Source organism: Rhipicephalus microplus, chromosome 8 (genome assembly GCF_043290135.1).
Source record: "Rhipicephalus microplus isolate Deutch F79 chromosome 8, USDA_Rmic, whole genome shotgun sequence".
In the NCBI taxonomy this organism is placed as follows: Eukaryota; Metazoa; Arthropoda; class Arachnida; order Ixodida; family Ixodidae; genus Rhipicephalus; species Rhipicephalus microplus.
This window is the reverse complement of record NC_134707.1, coordinates 82,809,075-82,832,001: the sequence shown is the minus strand read 5'-3', so window position 1 is coordinate 82,832,001 and position 22,927 is coordinate 82,809,075. Positions and strand designations below refer to the sequence as shown.

General features: G+C 47.5%; 1 protein-coding gene across 1 annotated transcript in view; it reads right to left on the bottom strand.

The window, feature by feature from the left end:
* LOC119165647 (uncharacterized) overlaps positions 1 to 10,870 on the bottom strand; it is a 103,102-nt gene extending 92,232 nt beyond the window's left edge. The window contains exon 1 of the mRNA XM_037417752.2: positions 10,696 to 10,870. Within this exon, the coding sequence (XP_037273649.1) occupies positions 10,696 to 10,842 (147 nt within the window). The 5' untranslated portion in view covers positions 10,843 to 10,870. The remainder of the gene's footprint in view (positions 1 to 10,695) is intronic.
* Between the last annotated feature and the right edge of the window lie 12,057 nt (positions 10,871 to 22,927).

Below are 22,927 nucleotides of genomic sequence, written 5' to 3'. Positions count from 1 at the left end.
GGGCCGTGGAGACGATTGAGGACGTCATCAATTCGGGGCAAAGGGTAAACGTTCTTTTTCGTGATTCGATTAAGATGGCGGTAATCAAAGCAGAAGCACCACGTGTCATCTTTCTTTTCAACGAGTACAACAGAAGATGCCGGGGGCTCGAGGTGGGTTCAATAGTTTTTTTGGCAAGCATCTTGTTGACTTCTTGAATTACCTTACGCTCCGTGGCAGAAACCCGGTATGTTCAGCGATGAATGGGGGGAGAATCAGCTGTATTAATGCGGTGCTTCAGGAGAAAGTCTGACCGAGTGGACTGCTGTCAATTTCAAATATGTCGCGGTAGAAGCCAGAAGGCTGAATGGGGCGCCAGGCTGCTCAGGTTTCAGTTTCAGTTTGATCATGGGGCGCAAGGCCTCATCGAGTGATGTGGCATTCTGCGGGTGACATGGAATATCGGAGCGTGCGTCTGCCGCAAAAGCAGTGACGTGGGCGTCTATTAAGGGTCGAGTTGGCGACTGAAATTTCGTGTGGCAGTACTTGCTTCGTGAAACCAAAATTGATAATTGGCAGACATGTTCGGTTTGAGGCCATGGTTACGACTGAGTGTGGCACAGTGATGTCGCGCGCCAGGAGAACATCAGGAATAGGCGTGACGACATAATCACCATCAACAACGAGTACTTTTTTGCGGTTGCGACAGAGACGAGCACTCATTATAGACACCTTAGCTCGAGTGTTAACTAAAGCCGTCAAAGAAAGACCGTCCGCACGCACTTCTAGCAAGTTCTTATTATTGGGGAGCGTCGACGGAGGATTTGGATCAATCGCACTTGATGCAGCACTACTTCCAGGAGCTGCATAATCTAGTTTTTCATCCTGGAAGATCCATAGTTAGTCGGCGATGGATAGCGGCGGGGTTGGGGCTATGGAGAACGGCGCCGTTGCGGTGACGGTGAACGAGCGGTAGAGTGGCAGTTAGGGGGCGTCGGAAGCAGAATACTCACGGCGAGGTGAATCCCGATGGGGGTCTGCGTATAGCCGAGGAGAAGAAGAAAATTGGCTGCAACGGTGGGGCGTCCAAGTGCTGCGACAGTAGCGGGAGACATGGCCAACTCGGTGACAGCGGAAGCAGATTGGCTTGTCGTCTGCTGTTCTCCATTACGTCGGATTGCGGGATCGCGGAAGAAAATATGAGTCATGGCGCGAAGCATTTATTGTCATCGGTCTGGAGGTGATTCGGGAGACAGAGCAGGCCACAGGAAAACCGAGGTTTGCAATTTCTTGCCTTATGGCGGCTTGAATAACAGAGACCACACGAGGCGTTTGTGCGGCGCCATGGTCGAGTGGAAGTGAAAAATTGCCCGCAGCTTCCCTCGGGGGAACACTGAGGAGGATGCGGAGCATATAATTGGTTAACGGGGTGTTAAAGTGCGACTTACTTGGGTCGATGGCTAAATTGGTTAACGTGGTTGTAGGAGGGGGTGTTAAATGAGTGAACACGTACACACGTATGCGAAAGCTGGTGCTGGTCGAATGGACGTCGATCATTGTGTTTGTGGATTCGTTGGAATTCATTTCACCGCGACCTTGGACGTCGACGCGCCGTACAAACCAACCGACGAGCGGCAACTGAGCGAGCGAGCGCCGACCTTGAGTATATATACAGCGCGACGGCGCATGCGCTGTCAGCTGTCGAATGTTCGAGAAGGGGGAGAAGCGCAGCGGCGCATGCGCGCGCGTCAGCTGCCGATGTTCTCGAAGCGCGACGGCGCATGCGCGCGCGTCAGCTGCCGATGTTCTCGAAGCGTGACGGCGCATGCGCGCTACATTATACAGCTAGCGAATGTTCGTGAAGAGGAGAAGCGCACGCGGTGTGTAGAGGAGGAAGGGTGCACAGATGGTGGAGGAGTGAAGCGCGCGCGGTGTGTAGAGGAGGAAGGGATGCACAGATGGTGGAAGAAGGAGGAGGAAGCTTGCGGACGGCGCCGCACTACAAGCCTCGAGTATTAGATGCTCCGCATCTAAAAAATGGCGCCGGACTTGACGCCTTAAGCTCCCGTCGAACTATACGTGTCACGTCCTCCTGCATGGGTGATGATTAGTGATGATTAGTGGTGTTTATTGGCGCAACCTGCATGGGTGGTGCGGCACTGAGATCGGTGCAGGTAGATGTAACAGCCGTGTTTGGTAGCCGCGTAAATTGAGGCAGGACACGGCGGCTTCTGGCCCTTTCGAAGTGGCGGCATTTTTTAATAATCACATCCACGGTCGTGACATAAGTGTACACGAGCAAGTTGAAGGTGTCGTCCGCGGTGCCCTTGACTATGTGACCCACCTTGTCCCTCTCTGTCATTTGCTCGTCCACTTTGCGGCACAATGGGAGCACGTCCTCTATGCACGAGACATACGACTCAGTTGAGGACTGCACAAGAGTGGCGAGTTCTTTTCGCGCTTCCATTTGACGACCGGACGGGTCCCCAAAGATGTCGCGTAGTCGCTTCTTGAAGATATCCCAGCTGGGGATTTATTTTTATTTTTTTAATACTGTAAGCCTTTCTGAGGCTCATACAGGGTGGGCGGGCAAATATACACAGTCGCGTACAAACCAGGAAATATCGCACGTAGCAGAAAAGCAGAATCACAAGATGCTGGGCAAAAGAAAACTTGAACGATGAAAGCAATTGCATAAAATCGTGGGCAGGTCACAAAACATCATCGAGGTATCAGCAGGTGGTACAGTGATCATTGTGCTCGGGAGCGCTTACCAACATAAAAAAAAAGTTGCGTTTACTCTTCATAAAACAGGCTTTCTACATTCCGAAAAAGTGCATCTGCAGAGTAATGATTAACGCATTCACGTGGCAGTTTGTTCCACTATTCCACTGGTGATGGGAAGAATGAATATTTAAAAGTGTCACAGCGTGACATGAATAGTCTGATGCACTTATTATGGTTGGTATGAAGGGAGTGATAGTTAGGCAGCTTTGTATAGTTGTCTTTATCTATGTTTAAACCGTTGTGATACAAAAGAAAAAGAAACTTTAAGGAAGAGACACGGCGACGGGCTGCAAGGGTCGGTAAGCACGCCCGCCTGCGCAGCTCAGTGACACTGTCATGCCTCGAATACTTAGAAAAGATAAAGCGAAGGGCCTTGAGTTGTACGATTTCTAATTTGTTGGAAAGATATTGCTACGTTTAGTAATGTAATCACATATGCCGTAACAATATTTTTGGTGGGGGTTCCAAACAATGCGGGCGTACTCGAGGATCGGCCTTATGAGAGATTTATATACTGTCAGTTTTACATTAGAAGGCGCCAATGCAAGTTTTCGATGCAGGAACCCTAGCTGGCGATAGGCTTTTGTGTATGTGCTGCTTATATGTGCATCCCACATCAGTTTACTTGGTCTCATAGACATCGAATCAAACATGTGGGGTGCCGTCCAAGTAAAAGATTACGTTGGGGAGCATCATGGTAGGGTCCCATCGGTGTGTCTGGCTAACACGCACGTACATATGGAGCTAGTAGTCAACTTCAAGCCCAGGTTATGCGGAGAATGTACCGGGATCAGGCGGGTAGGGCATCGTCAGGTATGCATTGGCTGGAGCTACTGATGGAGACGCTGACGGGTTGTTGCCATTGGTAGCCATGGCCGGAGACTGACTGGTGCGGCCACTGCGAAGCTTCGTGGTGAGGACGGGGAACGTTCCACCTCCACCAAGTATGTTAGGGATAAGACGCGACGCCGTATCGACGAGGCTGTGGATGAGATGTACTTAAAACCAGCAGTAATGGTGTGACCGGTTCACCAGCGATCGAGTGGAGACCACCCTTCGTCCTCTTCGTCAGGCACACACGCGCATCGTCCCACAAAATGTCAACATGCATGTAACAATATCAGTAAGCCCTGGGGAATGTCTACGAGGTTGATTTGTACGAATCTGGCGTCTTGGCTAACTCTGACTTGGCAGCTTCGCCCTTCCAGGAGACCCTTTATAAAGTTGTACATATTTCCTATATTCCCAAGGGCACCTGCGTTCGTCATGATGATATGGTGTGGTACGCCACCAAATGCGTTGCGTATGCCCACTCCTCCAACAGTCCCTTGGTGTCCCAAGTTAGGCTCGAAGACATCCTTTAAGCGAAGGGGTACATCTTGAGTCGATGGGCCAGAGCGGAATCTCCACATTGTACGAGTAAGACGGTCGCGATCGTCAAAGTAGCAAATCGAGCGTGCCCTCCATTACAAACACTCACGTATGATTAAAACAGATCGGATGGTGGTTGGATAAGCTATGTGATGGTTTACCAAGCTTCTAAATGGGTCTGACTACCGAAAGCTTCCATACGGAGGGCTCTATTCCAGCATCCCAGACTCAACTAAACTCTTCAAGCAGAGCGTGTTAGTACTGATGGGAAATATTGTGTAAATGAGCAACGGACTCCATCGACTCCTGCAGCACTGCTTGCGTGAACATGCTGCAGAGCGTGCTCTAGCTCGAGCATAGTGAAATGGCTAATAAATGGCTCAGTTCTTCAGGGCCTGCGTCCTTCTGGTACGTATTTTCTGTGGAGAGGGATGTCTGTAGGAAATTAGTAAAGGGGCTTGTTCAGCGATCTCCTGCGTGCTCAGGCCTTCCTGTTGGGCCACATGAGCAACTTCGTTGTAGGTCTGACGTTGGCCGAGAAGGGAGCCCAGGATGGTCCAAACCTTTGACGTGTTGTCAGCCCCTTCCACCACGAAACTGGTGTAACTCACTCAGACTCACTCATAAAATACATTTTAAGCTTTTTACTCTCTCAGACTCACGAAACTTTTCCTGAGCTGGCCTCACTCGGATTCACACTCACGACAATTCTCTTCAACCAGACTCTCTCGGACTCAAAGTCACAAAAACATTACTCACCGAGACTCACTCAGACTCAAACTCATGACTCGATGTGAATCTAAGTGACTCGGCTCACGAGTGCGTTATCCTAGAATTAGCTTATTCGAAAATGTCATCAGTGCTCTAAACCAATATCTCATGTAATCAGTGCGCTTCTTTGCCCCGTTTGACGTGGTATTTTCAAAAATGAGGTTCGGGTGCTTGCAAATTAGTAAAGTATCTTTAATAGATGAGAGCAAAAGATACAATGATGAAAAACTTCCCATGAAAACTTGGTGGGCGGGAGGTCAGGGCATCCCCCCTCCTACATCATTTGCGCCTCTGATAGAAAAATATTGAAATGTTGCATGAATGACACTGCTTTGGAACACCTGTGAGTAGAGGTTAGTATAAACGGGAATCCGGGTAAGGCTGACAGTAATGCTGAAGATAACTAGATAGGACCTTCAGTCGGCAAAATACAGTGTAACTCACTCAGGCTCACTCAAGAAATATATATTGCAGTTTTGAATCACGCGGACCCACAGTCGACAATTTCTTTCTCAGCTGAACTCACTCAGACCCACGAAAGTTTTCTTCAAGTGAACTCACTCGAGCTCAGATTCACAAAAGTATTACTCACACAGACTAACTCAGAATCAGACTCATGGCTCAATCTAAGACTGAGTGAGTCTGAGTGAGCCGACTCATGAGTGAGTTCACCGAGGAGTGGTCTGCCCATTGGTGGATTCACGAATTTCCGTCCAGCGATATGAAGCTAGCGTGATCGTATATTCTTCGATGGAATGCTGTACTATGCGAAACGTGCATAGTAGTAAGCAGCGGGTTCAGACTGCTTGTACTGCGCGAGAATCCGTATCCTTCTATCCCACAAGGTGAGAAGACGCCTATCAGGCTTTCGATCGCCCCGCCGTGGTGGTCTAGTGGCTAAGGTACTCGGCTGCTGACCCGCATGTCACGGGTTCAAATCCCGGCTGCGGCGGCTGCATTTCCGATGGAGGCGGAAATGTTGTAGGCCCGTGTGCTCAGATTTGGGTGCACGTTAAATAACCCCAGGTGGTCAAAATTTCCGGAGCCCTCCACTACGGCGTCTCTCATAATCATATGGTGGTTTTGGGACGTTAAACCCCACATATCAAATCATCTATCAAACTTTCGATGGCCAAAAAAAAACCCATGGGTTCTAGTTGGCTAGGCGCTTCGCTGCGCATAGCTGTGATAATCTAAGGTCAACGTGTTTGGCTGGCCGCTGTTGATATCACAAATGGTGTTATTTGCCCCAAGGTGTCATGTGGGCCAAACATGTACTGGCGCGTGACCACCATCGTATTGGCGCCGCCTATTCAAAAGTGTATGAGTATGGGGAAATGTTTGCTTCGTATACAAATCATTCATCACCTCCCACTGAAATAGCTGTTGACGGGTGTTCCATGTATTGTCTGGTGATGTAGCTCATTCTCTAGTGGTTCATTCAAGCCTTGTGATGGTTTGGGACGTTTAGTGGCGAGAGAAAAGATGTGAGACGACGCCGAAGGCGGCCGACGGGTCGTGCTCATCTCGCCACTGTATTCAAGATCTCAAGTGGAGCCGCAGCGGCTGCCAGTGTCTGGCACACTGGGCGAGTGAACTCTTTCTGTTCTAGCGCAGCTCGAGCTATGTATGAGCTGCGAGAGAGGCATAGTGCGGTGGCCATGAAATGTAGATGATATTTAATGTCGATTATGACGACGCTACAAGATGTATTTAGCGGTGTCAGCCTTTACTGCGAGGCATAAATGATGCTTCTTAACGAGAGGGCGGCATCTTTGTCCACAGGCGAAATGCTGTGAGTTAAGTCTCCGCAGGACAGTATGGCATCTGGCGAATAAATCTTTCGAAGTGCGAGATGAAGCTGAAATCAAGCAGCGCCATTTTGGTTTCATTCCTTAGGAACCACGCAAACGCAGAAGAGAAGAATTTATAGTGCGATGAAACTTCCAGCCTGAAACCGATAACACTAGGAACAGTGCTTTACCGTGCTTTCGTATATAAATGCACTTGCGAAGTTCCCCACCGCTCGTACAACGCTGCCTTCGTGGATGAAGCTAGTTGTCCAGACGGAGTGTAGCCGTCGTAGCCCATTATATTCAGCCCATAGCTCTTGACCCATTGAAGTAAAATGACCAATGAACTGGTGTCATTTGTCTTCCTGGAGAGCCAAGTGGTCATTTCAACCCTCTTTCTATGAAGCGAATGGCAATGCCACTGCAAGACAGTTGTCCATGGCGATGATATTGAAAAGCTGTGCATGTATTGCTTTTTCCTCTATATAATAAACTTTTTTTTTCATGCAAAGCTTTATTGCACGATAAGCGATGAAGTTTCCTGCTGTCGTGTGCTGACGTACCGGGGCTGGGATGATGATGAAGTCTCCGGAGGCGCGAGCAGTGCGAGCGTTAACACTTCGAAATAAATATGTAGTTTTTTTCAACTCAACGTAGCAGCCTATATATTCCTCTGCTGCCCTCCTCTATGATGGTTACCGTTGTTGGCCGAGTGAATCCTTCTCGGTGCTCGAGCGTCATCTTTAATAAACTTGCTGCTACAAGAACTGTTTTTTCAGCGTTTGCCACCCAAGTTAAAAACAGTTTTGACAACAGGGTAAATGATGACTCTTTTCTGTTTGGCCACTCTCGCCAGCATGGTATACGAAATAGCGCCTTTTCAGATACTGATAGGTGATACAAGTTCCGAGAGTCGCCCATATACCACGCTTTGCAGCGACGTGGTCTACCAGTCGGTCGTCAACTCCAAATACTTCCTCGTCAAGGCAAGACGTCATCACTGACTTTCGCGCTGACGTACAGCGGCTCACACATCTCATAGTGAACAGCCTCACCACAACGGCTGACGGCGATTCCATGAGACATTTTAGACCTGGACAAAGCTACAACTGATATCGACCTACATATCCAATGCATTTTCAACATCCGCCTGCAAAATCTTGTTCGTAGTTTCGGCCAGCCTGCTGGTACCACCGATATTGCGGACAATCTGGGCAGCGTTGCACACTACCACGTAACTGTACGGGAAACGGCATCGGGAACAACTAACGGCGACGAGTGACTGCCGCCGGTCTCCAAGTCACCCGTTTTTTGTTCAAGACTCCATCTGCGGACTTCAGTTTCTGGTCGACACAAGAACAGTTGGAGCGTACTACGCACTCGTAGCATAGACAGAAAGTCAAAGCAAATCCATGCAGTGAATGATGATGAGTGGGGCGAAGCGTCTGTCTCTCTGTCTGTCTGTCTGTCTGTCTGTCTGTCCGTCCGTTCATTCGTTCGTTCGTGCATTCATTCGTCCATGCACTGCTGTCATACTACAGAATGAATCGGATTGGAGCCAGCGCCTCTACACTGTCTAGTGAATGATCCGTGCACTAGGGATGCGAGCGCCACAGCGCCATTGCCATCTAGTGCGTGCTTCGAGTACTAGCACTGGCTACCACAACTACGACGACGCCGCACTAGCCGACACCCTTGAGAGCTTCACCCCTAAAACTGTGGGCCAGTCATGCCATTACAAGCTATGAACAGCAGCAAAAGCGTTCGCCCCGTATCTGCAAATTTGACATCAACTGTCGTCGAAAGACGATAGTCTTCCGTCTGAAGAAATTGAATTAAAATATAAATTGATGTATTATGTGCGAAAACCCATGAATTAGATTCTGGAGGCACCGCATGAGACAAAGGCGCCATCTGGCAGTAATCTCGAACAATTAAAGTATCGCCTCAAATATAGCAAGTACGCGGCGTCCGTGCGAGGTTTCGGAAGCCGTATGTTCTAGATTTGAAGATGCAGCAGCACCGTATCTTTATAGCAAAGTGCAAGAAAAACACGCCTTTTCGTGCATAGCGTCGCATTGCCAGCGCAGCCTAAAAAACGCTGCAGTCCTTGGTTATGTATGCTTTTTCCAGTATAAAAAGACAACAAGGAAAACTCAAGTTCTGAAGTATGCCCCAGATATGCGCGATATTTGCTTTTTAATCAGCAATCACACAAGTACAAATGCAGAAATTATATTAATATTGGTGAGCGCTGTGATTGTGGTTCCAGTTCAGCCGTTTTGGTTGACAGACAAGTAGACTTACAGACAGACAAACATTTTAGCACTGAAGTATCCCAAGACTATCGCCTTTATTAAACGTATGCTGTCGAAGTCCGTTATGCTGATTGAGCATGAAGGAATATTCAGGTGGATCATTGTAGTCGCTTCTCTCAGTTATAAAATAAACAGTGCCGAATTTTTGTGGACTATGGCCTCCTGGTATGCATGGCAAAGAAGTAGATTCTGACTCCACTACTGGGTCAAAAGTGTCTGACGTGGCTTTCTCCATCGAGCCATACGCGTTTAAAACACACCACGTTTTTCCAGAGCCCTAAGCCGCATGAACTGAGTTTCCCTCCCTTACCATTGCACCTGCCTGGACTAAACCTCTAAGCCATATAATCGAACTTCCCATCATTATTAGTAGCCCACCATGCCATGCGTCATCTCGTCGCCTGGCACTAGAGAAATTAACCATAGCCAAAAAGAGTTAGAACATATGCAGAAAATCAATTGTTCGTCTTTCATGTAGTGTATGGTCGTCACATATACAAATCCTACTCAATAACAGCAGTGATTGGCGTCCATGTGGAGATTGTCGTGGTTTGAACGCAGCGACGATTCCTGATAAGCACCCCCTGCCACACACTCATATTTTACGGCAAGTATTCGTGTAGCCAAAATATTTGCGAAAATTCCTCTGCCAAAGACACATTGACAGATCTTCATAAGGCTGGAAGATATTAAGAAATAAAGATCACAACTCTCTTTCGATTGTTTGGATTTCACGAATGCCATTCGGCCTGACAATGCTGCGCAAACATTCAAACGAGTGATTTACATAGTCGTCTGTGGGCTACCATATGTCTGTGCTTATATTGATGGCGTTCTGGTAGCCAGCTTGTCAAAAAGAATTCATTACAAACACCTCCGTCTGTTTTTATCCGACTTCAGGAGCATTGTCTTGTGATTAATTTGGATAAGTGCCACTTTGATATGATGTCAGTGAAGTTTTTGCACATACTGTAAACAGCGAGAGCATCAGTTTCAGTTTCAGTTTCGGTTTATTATTCATTTCAAAAAAAGTAGTACAGTAATATTATTATACAGACGGGGGTCCCAAAGTTAGAAACTGTAACGGGACCCCCGACGAGGGTCCCGAAGTTAAAAACTGTAACGGGACCCTCGATGCATTATAACAATCAATAAATCAGATCAAGTTAACAAGCAACGAGTGAATGGAAATCAATTATACAATATAGAGTGATAAGTAATTATTATAGGCTAAGTGACACATCAGGCAACAAAAAGCAAGGCAAATAAGGAAAGAAAAAAGAAACAACGAAAAAAAAACATCTCGTTCAGTGGCGGACATTGTCGATCGAAATGCAATGATCTAAATGGCATAACTAAAAACGCAAAGCCCCCAAAATGCACATATACAGGCAGCTATTAATTTAACAGAAAACTTTTAAGCGACTTTTTCAATGATGACAATGTGGGCATCGTTTTAACAGAAAGAGGCATGTTATTCCAAAAAGTAATGGCCGCATAGGCAGTGGTCATTTTTCTATAATTGGTGCGCGACGCGGGTAGCAAAAAGTTAAGGTTCATTGCAAATCTGGTTACATTGTTGTTTTGTAAGAAAACTGAATCAATGAACTCAAACGGTAACAGTGCATTGCGCAATTGAAACAGAAGAACGGCTATGCTATAAAAAAATAACTTACGAACAGGTAGGATTTTGTTGTCTTAGAGTAGATGGCCTGCACTGGAGTATCGTGAGCTATTAGTGATAATGCGGATCGCCTGATTTTGTATGTTCTGAATGGGTGATAGATGACAGTCATACGTGTTTCCCCAAGCAGCGATACCATACATGATATGGGAATGAATGAACGCGAAATACAGAGACATAAGTACGTTTATATCAAAAACTTCACGAGCTTTTATTATAGCCCGAATTCCGAATGCAGTTTTCTTTCTGAGGTGATCAGTGTGGAGATTAAACTTTAAATGGCAGTCAAGATGTACACCAAGAAAAATTACAGTATCACAGGTGGGTATAGAGTGAGGACCTAGGGTTAAGGGTTGATGAAAAGGCAATGGCCTTTGAGCGGACCTAAATATCATAAACTTGGTTTTGGCTGGGTTAATAATAAGTTGGTTCTCGTAGCACCATTTACTAATATCTAGAAGTGTGTTATTCAAGTGTAAAGTAAGAGCAGTTAGAGAGTCCTCAGCTGCAGTTATAGTCGTGTCGTCGGCGTATAACACGCAGTGAGTTGATTTAATTGCATCGACAAGATCATTAATATAAATAATAAATAATAAAGGGCCCAAAATAGACCCCTGGGGCACGCCTTGATTGATTAGCTTAGTTTCAGAAGAAGCGCCTGATACGTACACCGAGCATTCTCTATTGTGCAGATAATTTTTCAGGAAGGTTAATGGAGCTCCAGTTACCCCATAGGCCTCCAATTTGTTAAACAGGGTGGCATGATCAATGGTGTCAAAGGCCTTGGTGAAATCTAGGAAGACAGATCCAACAAATCTACCAGAGTCAATCAATTTTTTTAAGTAATCTAATAATGAAACTAGTGCTAAGCTTGTCGAACTGCCTGAACGAAAGCCAAATTGACACGGATGAAGTATATTAAATTTGCTTAGGTAATTACTTAAACGATCAACGAACAGTTTTTCAATAACTTTGCTGAGGGAAGAAAGAATTGATATGGGCCGATAATCAAGCGCTACCTTTCAAGGTTCGGGCCTTTGTGAATTGCCCTCAACTAAAACTCAATCTCACAACTCTGGCGTTTACTCAGTATAGTGAATTTTCACTGGTGCTGCATATCTTCTTGTGCCACAACGCTGGGACTGATGAATACCTGCCGGTTCACCCGAAATCAACCTCGTCAACGCCAGGCTGGACAGATTTTGTAGAACTAGCTTTGTCTGGGATGAAGGGCATGCTGGCTGGAGTAACATTCTTAACTTATCCAAAGCAGCATGGCTTCACCAGTCTTCTGATAAATGATTCTGGTGTGGCAGCTGAACGAGTTCTCTAGTACTTCATAACAGCTGTTGTGAACCCCGTGAAGGTTTCTCGAAAGAGCTGTCGGGACTCCAGACTTGCCACAGTGTTTTTGGCTTCAAACTTCTTCCATGTTACCACGCCCTTAAGCCCTTTCGCTATTTTCACGAACTTAATTTCTCCTTGCCCACGGACCACTAGCCACTAGCTTGTGCGCTGAACTCTGCACGAACACATCACCCTCTGAGAGAGACTAAGCATTTTGATTACCTTGTAGAGTTTTCAACGCGGGCTGAGCACGTCAAGGACGTGTTGAATATTCTGGCCGATGCACTCAGCCGAGTCGAAAAAATAATACACGTGCAGGTAGCCGACCTACAGTTTGCATCAGTACAGTTGGATGATGAAGATCATCAGAGCATACGTATTGTTCGAAAAACGTTTCTCCACCAGGCACTGCCCCAGCACTAGCGGACGACATGTAAACCGGCTCGCCAAGACCTTCCGCACCGTTCGCTTTAAGGCTGAAAATATTTGAGCAATTTCATACACTTTTCTCATCTTGGCTAGGGAGCAATTCAGAAATTCCTGATTCAACGTTATGTGTGGCCTGTAATGAGCCCTAATCTCAGAATTAGGGCTCACAGATCGGTGCTTTGTCAGCGATGCAAACTACGATATACCAGAAGTCAATTTTCCAGCGACCGTTTTCACTAGGTACAGACAGATATTTTCGGACCTCTTCCTTCTTCTGAAGGATATTTTTACCCTTCTGCAGTTGTCGACAGGTTGAGTAGGTGGCGAGAAGCCGTACTAGTCAGCGATATTACAGCCGAAGCCATCACTAACGATTTCGTTAGCATCCGGGTTTCACAAATGAGAGTTTCTGAACAAGTGGTTACCGACCATAGCAGAAAATCTGAATCTGCATTATTTCACCACTTCTGACGGCTTTTAGGAACGCACTATCTCCGCATAAGAGTACATCACGCTGAAAAAAATCACCTGGTAGAGCCCTTTCACAGGCAAGTGAAAGCAGTGCTGATGGCTCATGGTGACACTGGCCCCTAGATTGACTCTGCTTCCATAGCGTCTTGGTATATGAAGTACGTTTGAAAAAGATTTGCGATACGCTTTGGTGTAGTTAGTTTACGGCCATTCACTACAACTGCCTGCTGAGTTCTTCTGTCATCAGCCTGCTCAAAAACACAAGCTGGATCTCTATGCTTGCACGATGTTTTCACGGCGTTTCGGCTAGTGGCGCCAAGGCATAAGTTGACACCAAAGCCGTTTCTGTTGAAGGACTTACACACCGCCACTCACGTTTTTCTTCGAACAGATGCAGTTTGCAAATGACTGCAACCACCGTACAGTAGACCACATTAGGTGACGGAGCAGCAAGGCAAGCATTTTACTATGCATTGGGGCGACCGAGAAGAAAAAGTGTCAACCGACCCACTGAACCCCGCTTGAGCCCAGACCTCCACGAATGATACCATCTTTCCAGTTTCTACACCCCAACTTTCAACCTTCACGAAGCCATTTGCAACAAAAACAAAGCATGCACACTGGTCTGACCAGCACTCCGTCTATACGGCGGTGGTGAGCCGATGTGAGGGGCCTGTCACATGCTGACGTGCTGTGGCTGCGGCGACAATGAGGTCAGCGGAAGCACGAGCAGTGTGAGCATTTGGATTGCGAAATAAATCAGTAAAAATAAATCAGTAACTTGTAGAAGCTCCCTTGGCAGGTAACGCAACAGTCAAGGCAATCTGGCCATATGGGCTGCAATCCCAGAGGCTTCTTTACACTTGGCGAGATGGATAAAAGAATCTTTTTGAAGAAAGCGGCTGCCGACAGGCAGCCGCACCAAGTGGGGGGAACGGCTACTTCTTGTATCTGTGCAAGAAGTGCACGTGGGGTGCGTGTGGACCCCCCTGTCACGGAGGTTGCCTATAAATGTCAAGTATGCTCCCGCACGTTCGGATCGCCGAGAGGCCTAAGTGTCCACCAAACCAGGGCTCGCTACAAGCCAACAACAACCACTGTCACGAAAGTCACTAAGCCAGACACCGAGAAGGCTCAGGCTGCCAAGGACGATAAAGCACGAGAAGGAGAAGCAGGGGCTACAAGAGATAGAGCTGAGAGCATCAAAACCTGTACCAGGAAATGTACCAGCGGAAAAGCTGTCAAAACCAACAACTGAAATGACCAGTGAAAGTCAACTCTCCGCCAAAGTTCCCTATCAAGAACAATGCAAGGGCAGAAGGAAAGCCAATTCTGATCACACAGCACTCGAAGTGTTGGACGCGGCGGTGGCGCACACACCGACCGGCCACACTCTGCGGGCGTCAGTATGTGTGGATAGAGAGGCTATTCCGGCCCGCCGGATCCCACTGTGATGATTTCAGCGGTTGTCTGCGAACCACCCGGAGGTGTCAGCGGTGGGGAAATCTGGCGTACTATGGTTGCAAGGCCGGAGAACGGACGTGACACACCGCCTGGCGGATTGGCCGGCACAAAGGGCCCAAGGCGCATAGCTCCTAGTAGCAGCGGTAACTTGATGGCCTCTACCCCCCTGAGACCGTCAATTGCGGAGAGTGAGCCCGAACCTCATTTGGTCACGGCATCAATAACAGAGGTGACGCACACACCTTTGAGCCTTCATTTGGGGGACACAGCTGATCGGGACAAAACGGCTCCCTCTGCTTGTTCAGTACCTGCTGTGCGGACTGCGGTGGTCGTGCACAGACCGACTGACGGCAACAGCCAAGGGTCAATCTGGAGGAGTTGAGGGGTAAGGCTAAGAGGTCAACGGCGTCTACCGTCTGGCCTGTTGTCTGACACATGTGACAGCGAGAAAGACCCTGCGTTCTGCAGAGGTTCTTCCTCTTTTTCTCCCCCGAGTGGTGTACTAAGAAATAGAACAGCTGCATCTGCCACCCCAATCCAGTCTTTGGAAAGAAGCAGCATTGATGATGACAGTGGTCCGAAATGTCCTGAATGTGGCCGGCTGATTGGAACCGAAATTGGCCTGAGTCAACACAGACGACACGCTCATATAGAGGCCTACAACGCCGACATTGACGTCAAGAGGTCTAAGCCACGATAGACAAAAGAAGAAGAATACCCTATGGCGATATATAAGGTGCAGCTGCTACGTGATAAAGTTTACAATATCAACCAAATGATGGCCAAAAATTTCCTTTCTAGAACATTTGACGGTATCAAGTCTCATAGAAGAATGGCCCGATACCAGACCCTGGTTGAAGAACTATTGGCAAGGAGTGATGCCACGAGAAGGCATGGCAATGAAAAAGAAGAAGAAGAATCACTGTTTGAAGACAGTCAGGCAGCCCTAGAGGATGTTGAGTTCATTGATACGAGAGCTGCCACTGCAGAACAACTCCTCACACTTGTTTCAAGGCCACCTTCCCGGTCTTTTCAAGCTTACACACTGTGGGAAATCACCGAGCGTTTCCTGGATGGAAAGCACGTCGGGTTTGCCCTGGGATCCTACCTCGTCGAGGTTTTCACTGATGTGAGAAGGGCCCCTAGTAAGCCAAAAGTAAGCCACATCCTGAGAGTCGTCGGAAACAAAAACGACGAGCATATGCAATACGCCAGGACCTATTGAAACACAATCAGGAGTATCCTGGACGAAACGGGGAAGTCACAAGTCGAGGACCCTGCTGCCTTTTTAGAAGAGTGGCGTGAGGTATTGGAAACACCCCCCGAGACGGCTTGCTAACAGTGAATCGAAGCGGAAGTGGGACTATTGATTCCAGATTCCTCATAACGGCACAAGACATAAAGTCGGCCATGCCACTACGCAACACAGCCTCAGGAACGGATGGCTTTTCCTCTAAACAGTTGAACTCCTGCACAATGGTACTTTTGAGAGTTCTCTGTAATCTTCTCCTCATACAAAAGCATCTGCCACAACTACCCTTTAACGCACGAACGGTTTTCATTCCGAAAGTCCCAGGAGCTCCAACAGCTGCATTACATAGACCAATTACGCTGTCCCACGTTCTTACGCGGCTTCTACACAAGGTCTTTGTACAACGTCTTATGGCCAGCGTCAAGCTTGACTTCCGTCAAAGAGCTTGCATTCCGGTTGTTGGCTGTGCTGAGAACGTGTTCCTTCTGCAGACTGTGATCGACGAAGCCAAGCATAATTCGAGACCCTTGGCAATGGCATCAGTAGATGTGGCGAAAGTGTTCGATCGAGTAGCCCACCCGGCGATCATTCAAGGCTTGAAAAGGAAGGGCATTGCTGAGGACTTCTGCCTGTAAATCGCCGACTTCTACTCGAGAGCCACCACTGTGCTTACGTATGAAGACCACACCAAGGTGGCTCACCCAGCTCGAGGTGTCCGGCAGGAAGCCCCCTGTCACCCCTTTTATGCAATTTGGTCCTGGATGAGTTTTTCGAAGATTAGTCTGCCCACATTGCCTTTGAAAGTGAGGGACTGTCTGTTAATGCGATGGCTTTTGCAGATGACGTTACACTGACCGCCAGCACCAGAGCTGGGCTTAAATGTCAACTGAACAAACTGAACAGTTACCTGAGGTAACGTGGTCTGCAAGCCAATGCAGACAAGTCCAGAACTCTGACAATACTGTCTAGTGAACGTGACAAGAAGGCCAAAGTTGACACCGAGCACATATATACGATCGTAAACAACCCTATTGCTGTCACCTCCCATACTTCGGTATGAAAGTACCTGGGGATTCGCTTTGATGGTACGCAAGCAACCAATGACACTGTACGAGGAGATCTGAAAGAACTGTTGTTACGGTTATTTAAGGCTCCTCTGAAACCGCAGCAAAGAATGGTTGCTTTGCGAATCTACTTGATACCAAGGCTAATCCATCGGTTGGTCTTGGGGCCGGTCTCCCCAAACCTATTTTAGAACCTGTATAAGGTGATCAGGATGACCGTGCGTAAGTGGTTGAACCTTCCGCAAGATATCACACTCGAGTGCTTCTATGCCCCTGTTTTGGAGAGCGGACTTGGCGTCATGAGTCTGAGGACAGTTGTTCCGGCCTTGAGGTTGCGTCGTTTGAATTTGTTGATACTTAAGCAGCCACTACCAATGCGAGGTGGCTGCTAGTATAGACTTCATCAGACACGCGATTAGACAAGCGGAGGGCTTGGCGGTGTTTAGTGGTGATATCATCGACAGCTCTGCAACGTCGTGCAGGTTTTGAACACGGATTCTTCACTGGAGCTACGACCACAGACCACTCACTCGATGTGCGGAGGTGAAGGGGCCGACGGCGCGGATCGGAAAGGCACTACGTTTCTTAAAGGGAAAGAGTATGTCCACCTCCTCAAGTTCCACATCGCCGCATTCCCCAACCTCACCCGCCTGAAGTGAGGACAAGACGTTTCCAAAAAGTGTCGGGCCGGGTGTGACACCGATGAGTCGCTCGGACACGTACTGCAAATGTGCAACCGTACCCACCCCCAAAGCACCGCAAGACACGACTGCATCCTTCGATACTTAGCCAGAACGCCGAGAGAAAAGGAATGGCATGTCAGAGAAGAGCTGCATTACCGGACCTCTCAAGGAACAAAGATTCCTGACCTTGTGTTGTCCAGGAATGGTCACTGCATGGTCCTAGATGTCCAGGTGGTGGGTACGAGGATAGACCTGTCAGAGGCACATGAAGCGAGGAGAAGAAAGTACTTAATCCCCGACATGCTTATGCACATTACATCGGCGACGGGGGCAAGGTCCGATCCAATGGTTTCATCCATTATCATGACGTACCGGGGCACTTGGGCGACAGAGTCTGCCAGGATCCTGCTCGATCTGGGTTTGGACGGGTAGATATTAAAGTGGCAACTATGAGGTGTCTTCAGGGGGCCTGCGGGCATTTAAGGTGCACCAACGGTCAACGTCCGTACGCAACCGACGGGACCGACATGGGTTCGGGTAGCCATTTTCCAACGCTGCAAATGCAGCAACTGGCAGCTAAGTACAGCTGCCAAAACGGGTCGCTCTGCCCACCCACAGAGTAACAAGTTTTCGCGTTGTTTTGGAGGGCACCACTATTGGCGTCATGCGGGAGTTCCGCTTGGCGTGAGTTTTCGTTTGGCGTTGTGTTGTCACTCAAAATATGTGGAAAAATATAATGGCAGCATTCTTCTTCCTATGCCTTTTTCGGCACGATGCTATCAAAGGAGTACACATCTTAGGCACTTCTGCGATTGTCCTCGTAGTTGTGCCAAGAAAGAGCATGCCAGACAGCATGATGCGCTTCATTGTGGTTTGGGCTCATTTTCAATGGCCCGTTTATTGAGCTGTTCAATTCTTCATTGAATCAGCTTCTCTAATTAAGTCACCGCTTGAGTTGTTTAAGTGTTGTTTGGAAGGGAGGACGTGAATAGTCACTGGTAAGTGGAAGCCCTGTTGACTGAGCTACGTCTCTTCTAGAATGCTTTCTCTCCAGACGAGGCAGGCCGCGGTGCACAGGAAGCCAGTGTTGAGATTTAGAGACGTGGTTAACTATTAGTTAATCCAGTTAGCGGCTCATTCGCTTGTTCAGCTACATCCGCGACGGTGGTGGTCCCACTGTCGTTCAACTAAGCAGCTGGGGTTGCTTGGGGCTCTGTGTAAAAACACTGGTGTGTTCGTCTGAGCGTGGGTCTCGGCGAAAGTTGTGCCGCGGAAGAGCGGCGCTGATGCTCCTGTGTGTTCTCGTTTTTGCGTATCCTTTTGACAGCCAGCTTGCATTTTTGTTTAGTGTTCTTGCTTACTTGTCATCTTTTTGGACAGTTTGCGGCTGTGGCCAGGTGAGGAACACCACAGCCGCGGAACTTCTGTGCTTGGACGCTGCCTGTTCTCTTTGCGTTACCGGAGACTGTATATCGAGCATCTCGCTGTAAAAATATTGCAGCATTGGTCCTTGTGAGGTGCCATCTTGTGGCATATGTGACAAACTGCCACTGGAGCATGATACGAAAAAACACGGACCGTAAATGGTCGCAATCGATTGATATGCGGAGTTTATGATAGTGATATGTGGGGTTTATGATAGTGATATGTGTATATATGTCCCAAAACCGCCGTATGATTATGATAGACGTCGTTGTCAAGGGCTCCGGAAAGTTTGACCACCTGGAGTTATTTAACGTGCACCCGAATCTGAGCAGACGGGCCTACAGCATTTCCGCCTCCATCGGAAATGCAGCCGCCACAGCCGGGATTCCACCCCGCAACCTGTGGGGCAGCAGCTAAGTACCTTAGCCACTAGAACACCGTGGTGGGACTAATTGAGCACAAGCAGACCTGCTAGGATAAGCTGTTACATTTAAATGTGACTATGGGAGGGCATATGCAACCTAGTGGACATGCCTGCATGTTTTTGTACTTGCGGCAGTGGAATCAAATGTCTCTCCAGCGTTTCGAATTGTCTCTCTGATTCGATTGCAATGAACGGTTTTGTGTGGCTGATAGGGTACTTACTTTGCACCGGCAAGCAGAGGCGCTATCACAAGAAGGGCGTTGCATACCTCCGGTTAAGTAGCGTCGACTGCGAGCATCGCTATGGACCATCGGCAAACCCTGAACTCCTGCAATTGGCCTTCTTCAGACAGGTTGTAACAAGCCGGAATGCGGCGTCTTATTACTATATCCAGTCGTATGAACTGCTCATTCATGATGCTGCAAGGCCGAAGGTTAACGGTGTGCTGAGAAATGCGCGGGCCACCTGAGCTCGGCGTAATCGCTTTCACTGCACGGTTATGCTGTTTTCGGCGACATTCAACCATCTTCTTCGTTTAGGTAACAATCGGAAGCAGGGAGTCCGTAGAACGTGTTTCTTGCGTTGGAGTGATGCCTGAACAGGCTAATGTGCTGTCGCTTGAACGTTTGCAAGAGCGAGCTTCCATTGAGTGGGCTAGAAATTACGCGAGCTTCATGAGAAGGATTGTCATGCTTTCATTCAATGTTATGCTTTTTCAACATTCTTGAAGGCATGGTAACGGCAGCCGAGTCCTTCGTGAAAGTCGGTGGTATCATCGAGGCAGTCAGGTTGTCTGAAGCACCCTCATGTAGGGATACGACGGTTGGGAGCATGGAGGCCACCGAAAAGGGGATGAAAGCGCCATACCTCGAGAGGTGTTCCTAGCAGCAATGGCCGCCGGCAGCAAGCCGCACTAGGGTGCCGCCTATCAGCTCAAAAACAGCGTGCCCGATGTCAGTCGTGGCAGTCGGTAGATAACGAGTCAACAAGCAGCTAGCACAGCAACAGCTGCAGCGATGACCTCACAGCTAAGAGCCAGCCGAGTGGCCTATATCTTTGGAGCGTGCTTTAAACAACTCTGCCTGCATGGAACGCTGGCGAGCGAAAAACGTACCACGTACGATCAACTGTTTTCACTGCTTGTTTTTTGTGTATGTGTTTGTGAATGCGCAAGCGGTGGTAGCAGACTGTAGCCGACCAGTAAAAAATCTTCCAAGCCTCTGCGCTTACTGTGGAGAATGTACGCGCCCTGGTAAGGAAAGAGGCAAGGATGAGATAACACTTGTAGGAAGGCATGAAAAGGCTGCCCTGCAAAGTTTAGGTCGAAAAACTGGACTGGCACAGGGAGAGCGCATCTAACTACTCAAGTTTATTGAAATAAATAGCAAAAAAAGTTGGAACAACATACAAGGGGGTGGGCACTGCAAGCAAACCACGCATGATCCTATCGGGGTGCTGTCTATGCCGTAATACACGTGCTTTTATCAAACCTTTTTTTTTTCATTTTATTTGCCTCTGTAAACATGCCACTTGTCTATCCAAGAGCGATATCGAAGGCGTGCGAACGCATGCGCGAAACTTTCTAAACATCATATAGTAAGCTGCAATTATTGTTCTTCTAATTTTATCTTTGCTGGATATATCTTTTGCTAGATTTTATCTGTACAGAAACAAGCTGCGCTGTTTCAACTAACCCCCACACAAGCTTTCCTGAATGCAGGAAAGGTTGCGAAGACAAGGAGGAAACCACTTCCTAGTTTTTGAACGCAGGGTGGTGAAGGACTTCTTACGTATGGATAATTTTAAGTCTAGACTTTCGTGTGCTGTCATTCCTTGGCAAGGCCCAGGCCAAACTACGTTGACGATATCTACCTACAACGAATTGAGCGCGCGCTCGTATCACAAAGAAGTATTTTTCCTTGTATCTTTGTAGCACCTTGTGGACGATAATAGGTGCGGCGCACTACATGTACCTGGGCTGACGTATGATGTTGTCGCTTGGCATGGCGCCGGCAAGACCTCGTATGAAAAAAAAAGAGGAAGAAAGGCAGAAATACAAAGCCGAAATGAAACAAAAAACAGTACAAATAAAAATAAAGATGAATGCAAATGAGAAGAGTAAAACAAGAAAATAGAGAAAAAAGTGAAAAAAAGGTGAAAAAAAAACGAAACAGAACAGAATGGCTGGCCAGCTGCACACTTCCTTCGCACTTAGCACTCATATTGCGCAGCTGCCATAACTAATTGTGCTTCTGTATTTTGAAGAGCTGTGCCAGTCATATCAGCATCATGAGGTCACCCAGAGAATGAGGGTCCCTGGGCTGCAGCCAACATAGGTCCTTGGTTAACCGGTCCTTGTACTATGTCGCGACGTCTGTGAAATCCACTCTGTCGTTCACACATTGCACACTAGTCGGAATTAAGAACACCAAGAGAGTGTCCAAACCGGCATTTATTTTTGAACGTACAAGGCAAAACAGCAATGAAGCACATGAATTTTCATTTACGAAAAAAAAAACGACCAAACCAGTGGATTATTTTCAAATGCTGTGTTGTCTGACAACACGTGTGCGTTGGCGCACTTAGGTCAAACCAAACTTATACACAGCTCTAAACGTGACTGCAACAGCGTTATATACTGTTTGTGGCTGCTTAGATGATTTCACTACCACTTCGCCAGCAAATCCCTGAAATGAAGACGTAAAAGCGAATACTTTTGTTGTCACTAATAGGTATGAAGACAATGAAAGTTGACACAAATCATTGATAAATTATACGTAAAATAAATGTGCTTTGGCCTCCACACAGAAGCTTTGTTTATAATAAAAAATGCGCAAACAGTCTGCCTTGTATATTTTTAATATAACGTAGGATACACGCGTACAAGTCTGAGAACTTGCCTTCATTATGACTAAGCACGTGTGACGTTGTCTGTATTGTCAAAGATTTGAAATAAAGGTGACAAGTCAAGTTTCTTTGCCTTTTATCTTTGCCCTTTTTCAGTCTATTTCGTAGCTGTTGTTTCCGCTATGCAGAATTGTCTTGAAGTTGGTATGCTGCCGAATTCACTCGGCAACTGAAACTATACTCAAAGGCGGGTGAATCCATTATTGTTATTGAGTGTGCAGGCTTTTTGTCTGAAATCTGTATTCACAGTTTGTAGTGGCTGTCGCTCCGCCTTGGAAAAAACGCTGTTCTTCAAAGTGGTCTCTTGGGGTGAAGTGTTGCCGGAATAAAACCACATGCATTGCACATCGGATTTGGCAAGGACCACATGCATTGCACATCGGATTGAACTTCAGGGGTACATTGAAGGGGGCAACTCGGCCGGGAGGTCAATGTAGAGGCGAATCTCAATGATTGTTGGTGGATTGTAAGCCCTGCGTAAGTTGTTGACACTCCTTCTTACGACTGAGTGTCTTAAAGAACGCACATTCAGTTCGTTTCTTGCCACGGCCAAAATCTATCTAGGATGCGTAGGGGATAGCTTCAACGGAATGAAGGCACTAATTGCGTTTGAAGATCACCTGATCGCTATGAGAGAAGCGATATATTTTACCGCATATGAAGAAGCACGGCCTGCTCCCTTTCGTTGACATCCGCGAGTATCACTAAATAATTCTTGCGTTTGATTCGGTGAACCCTGATTCTCACAAAAAGGCTGT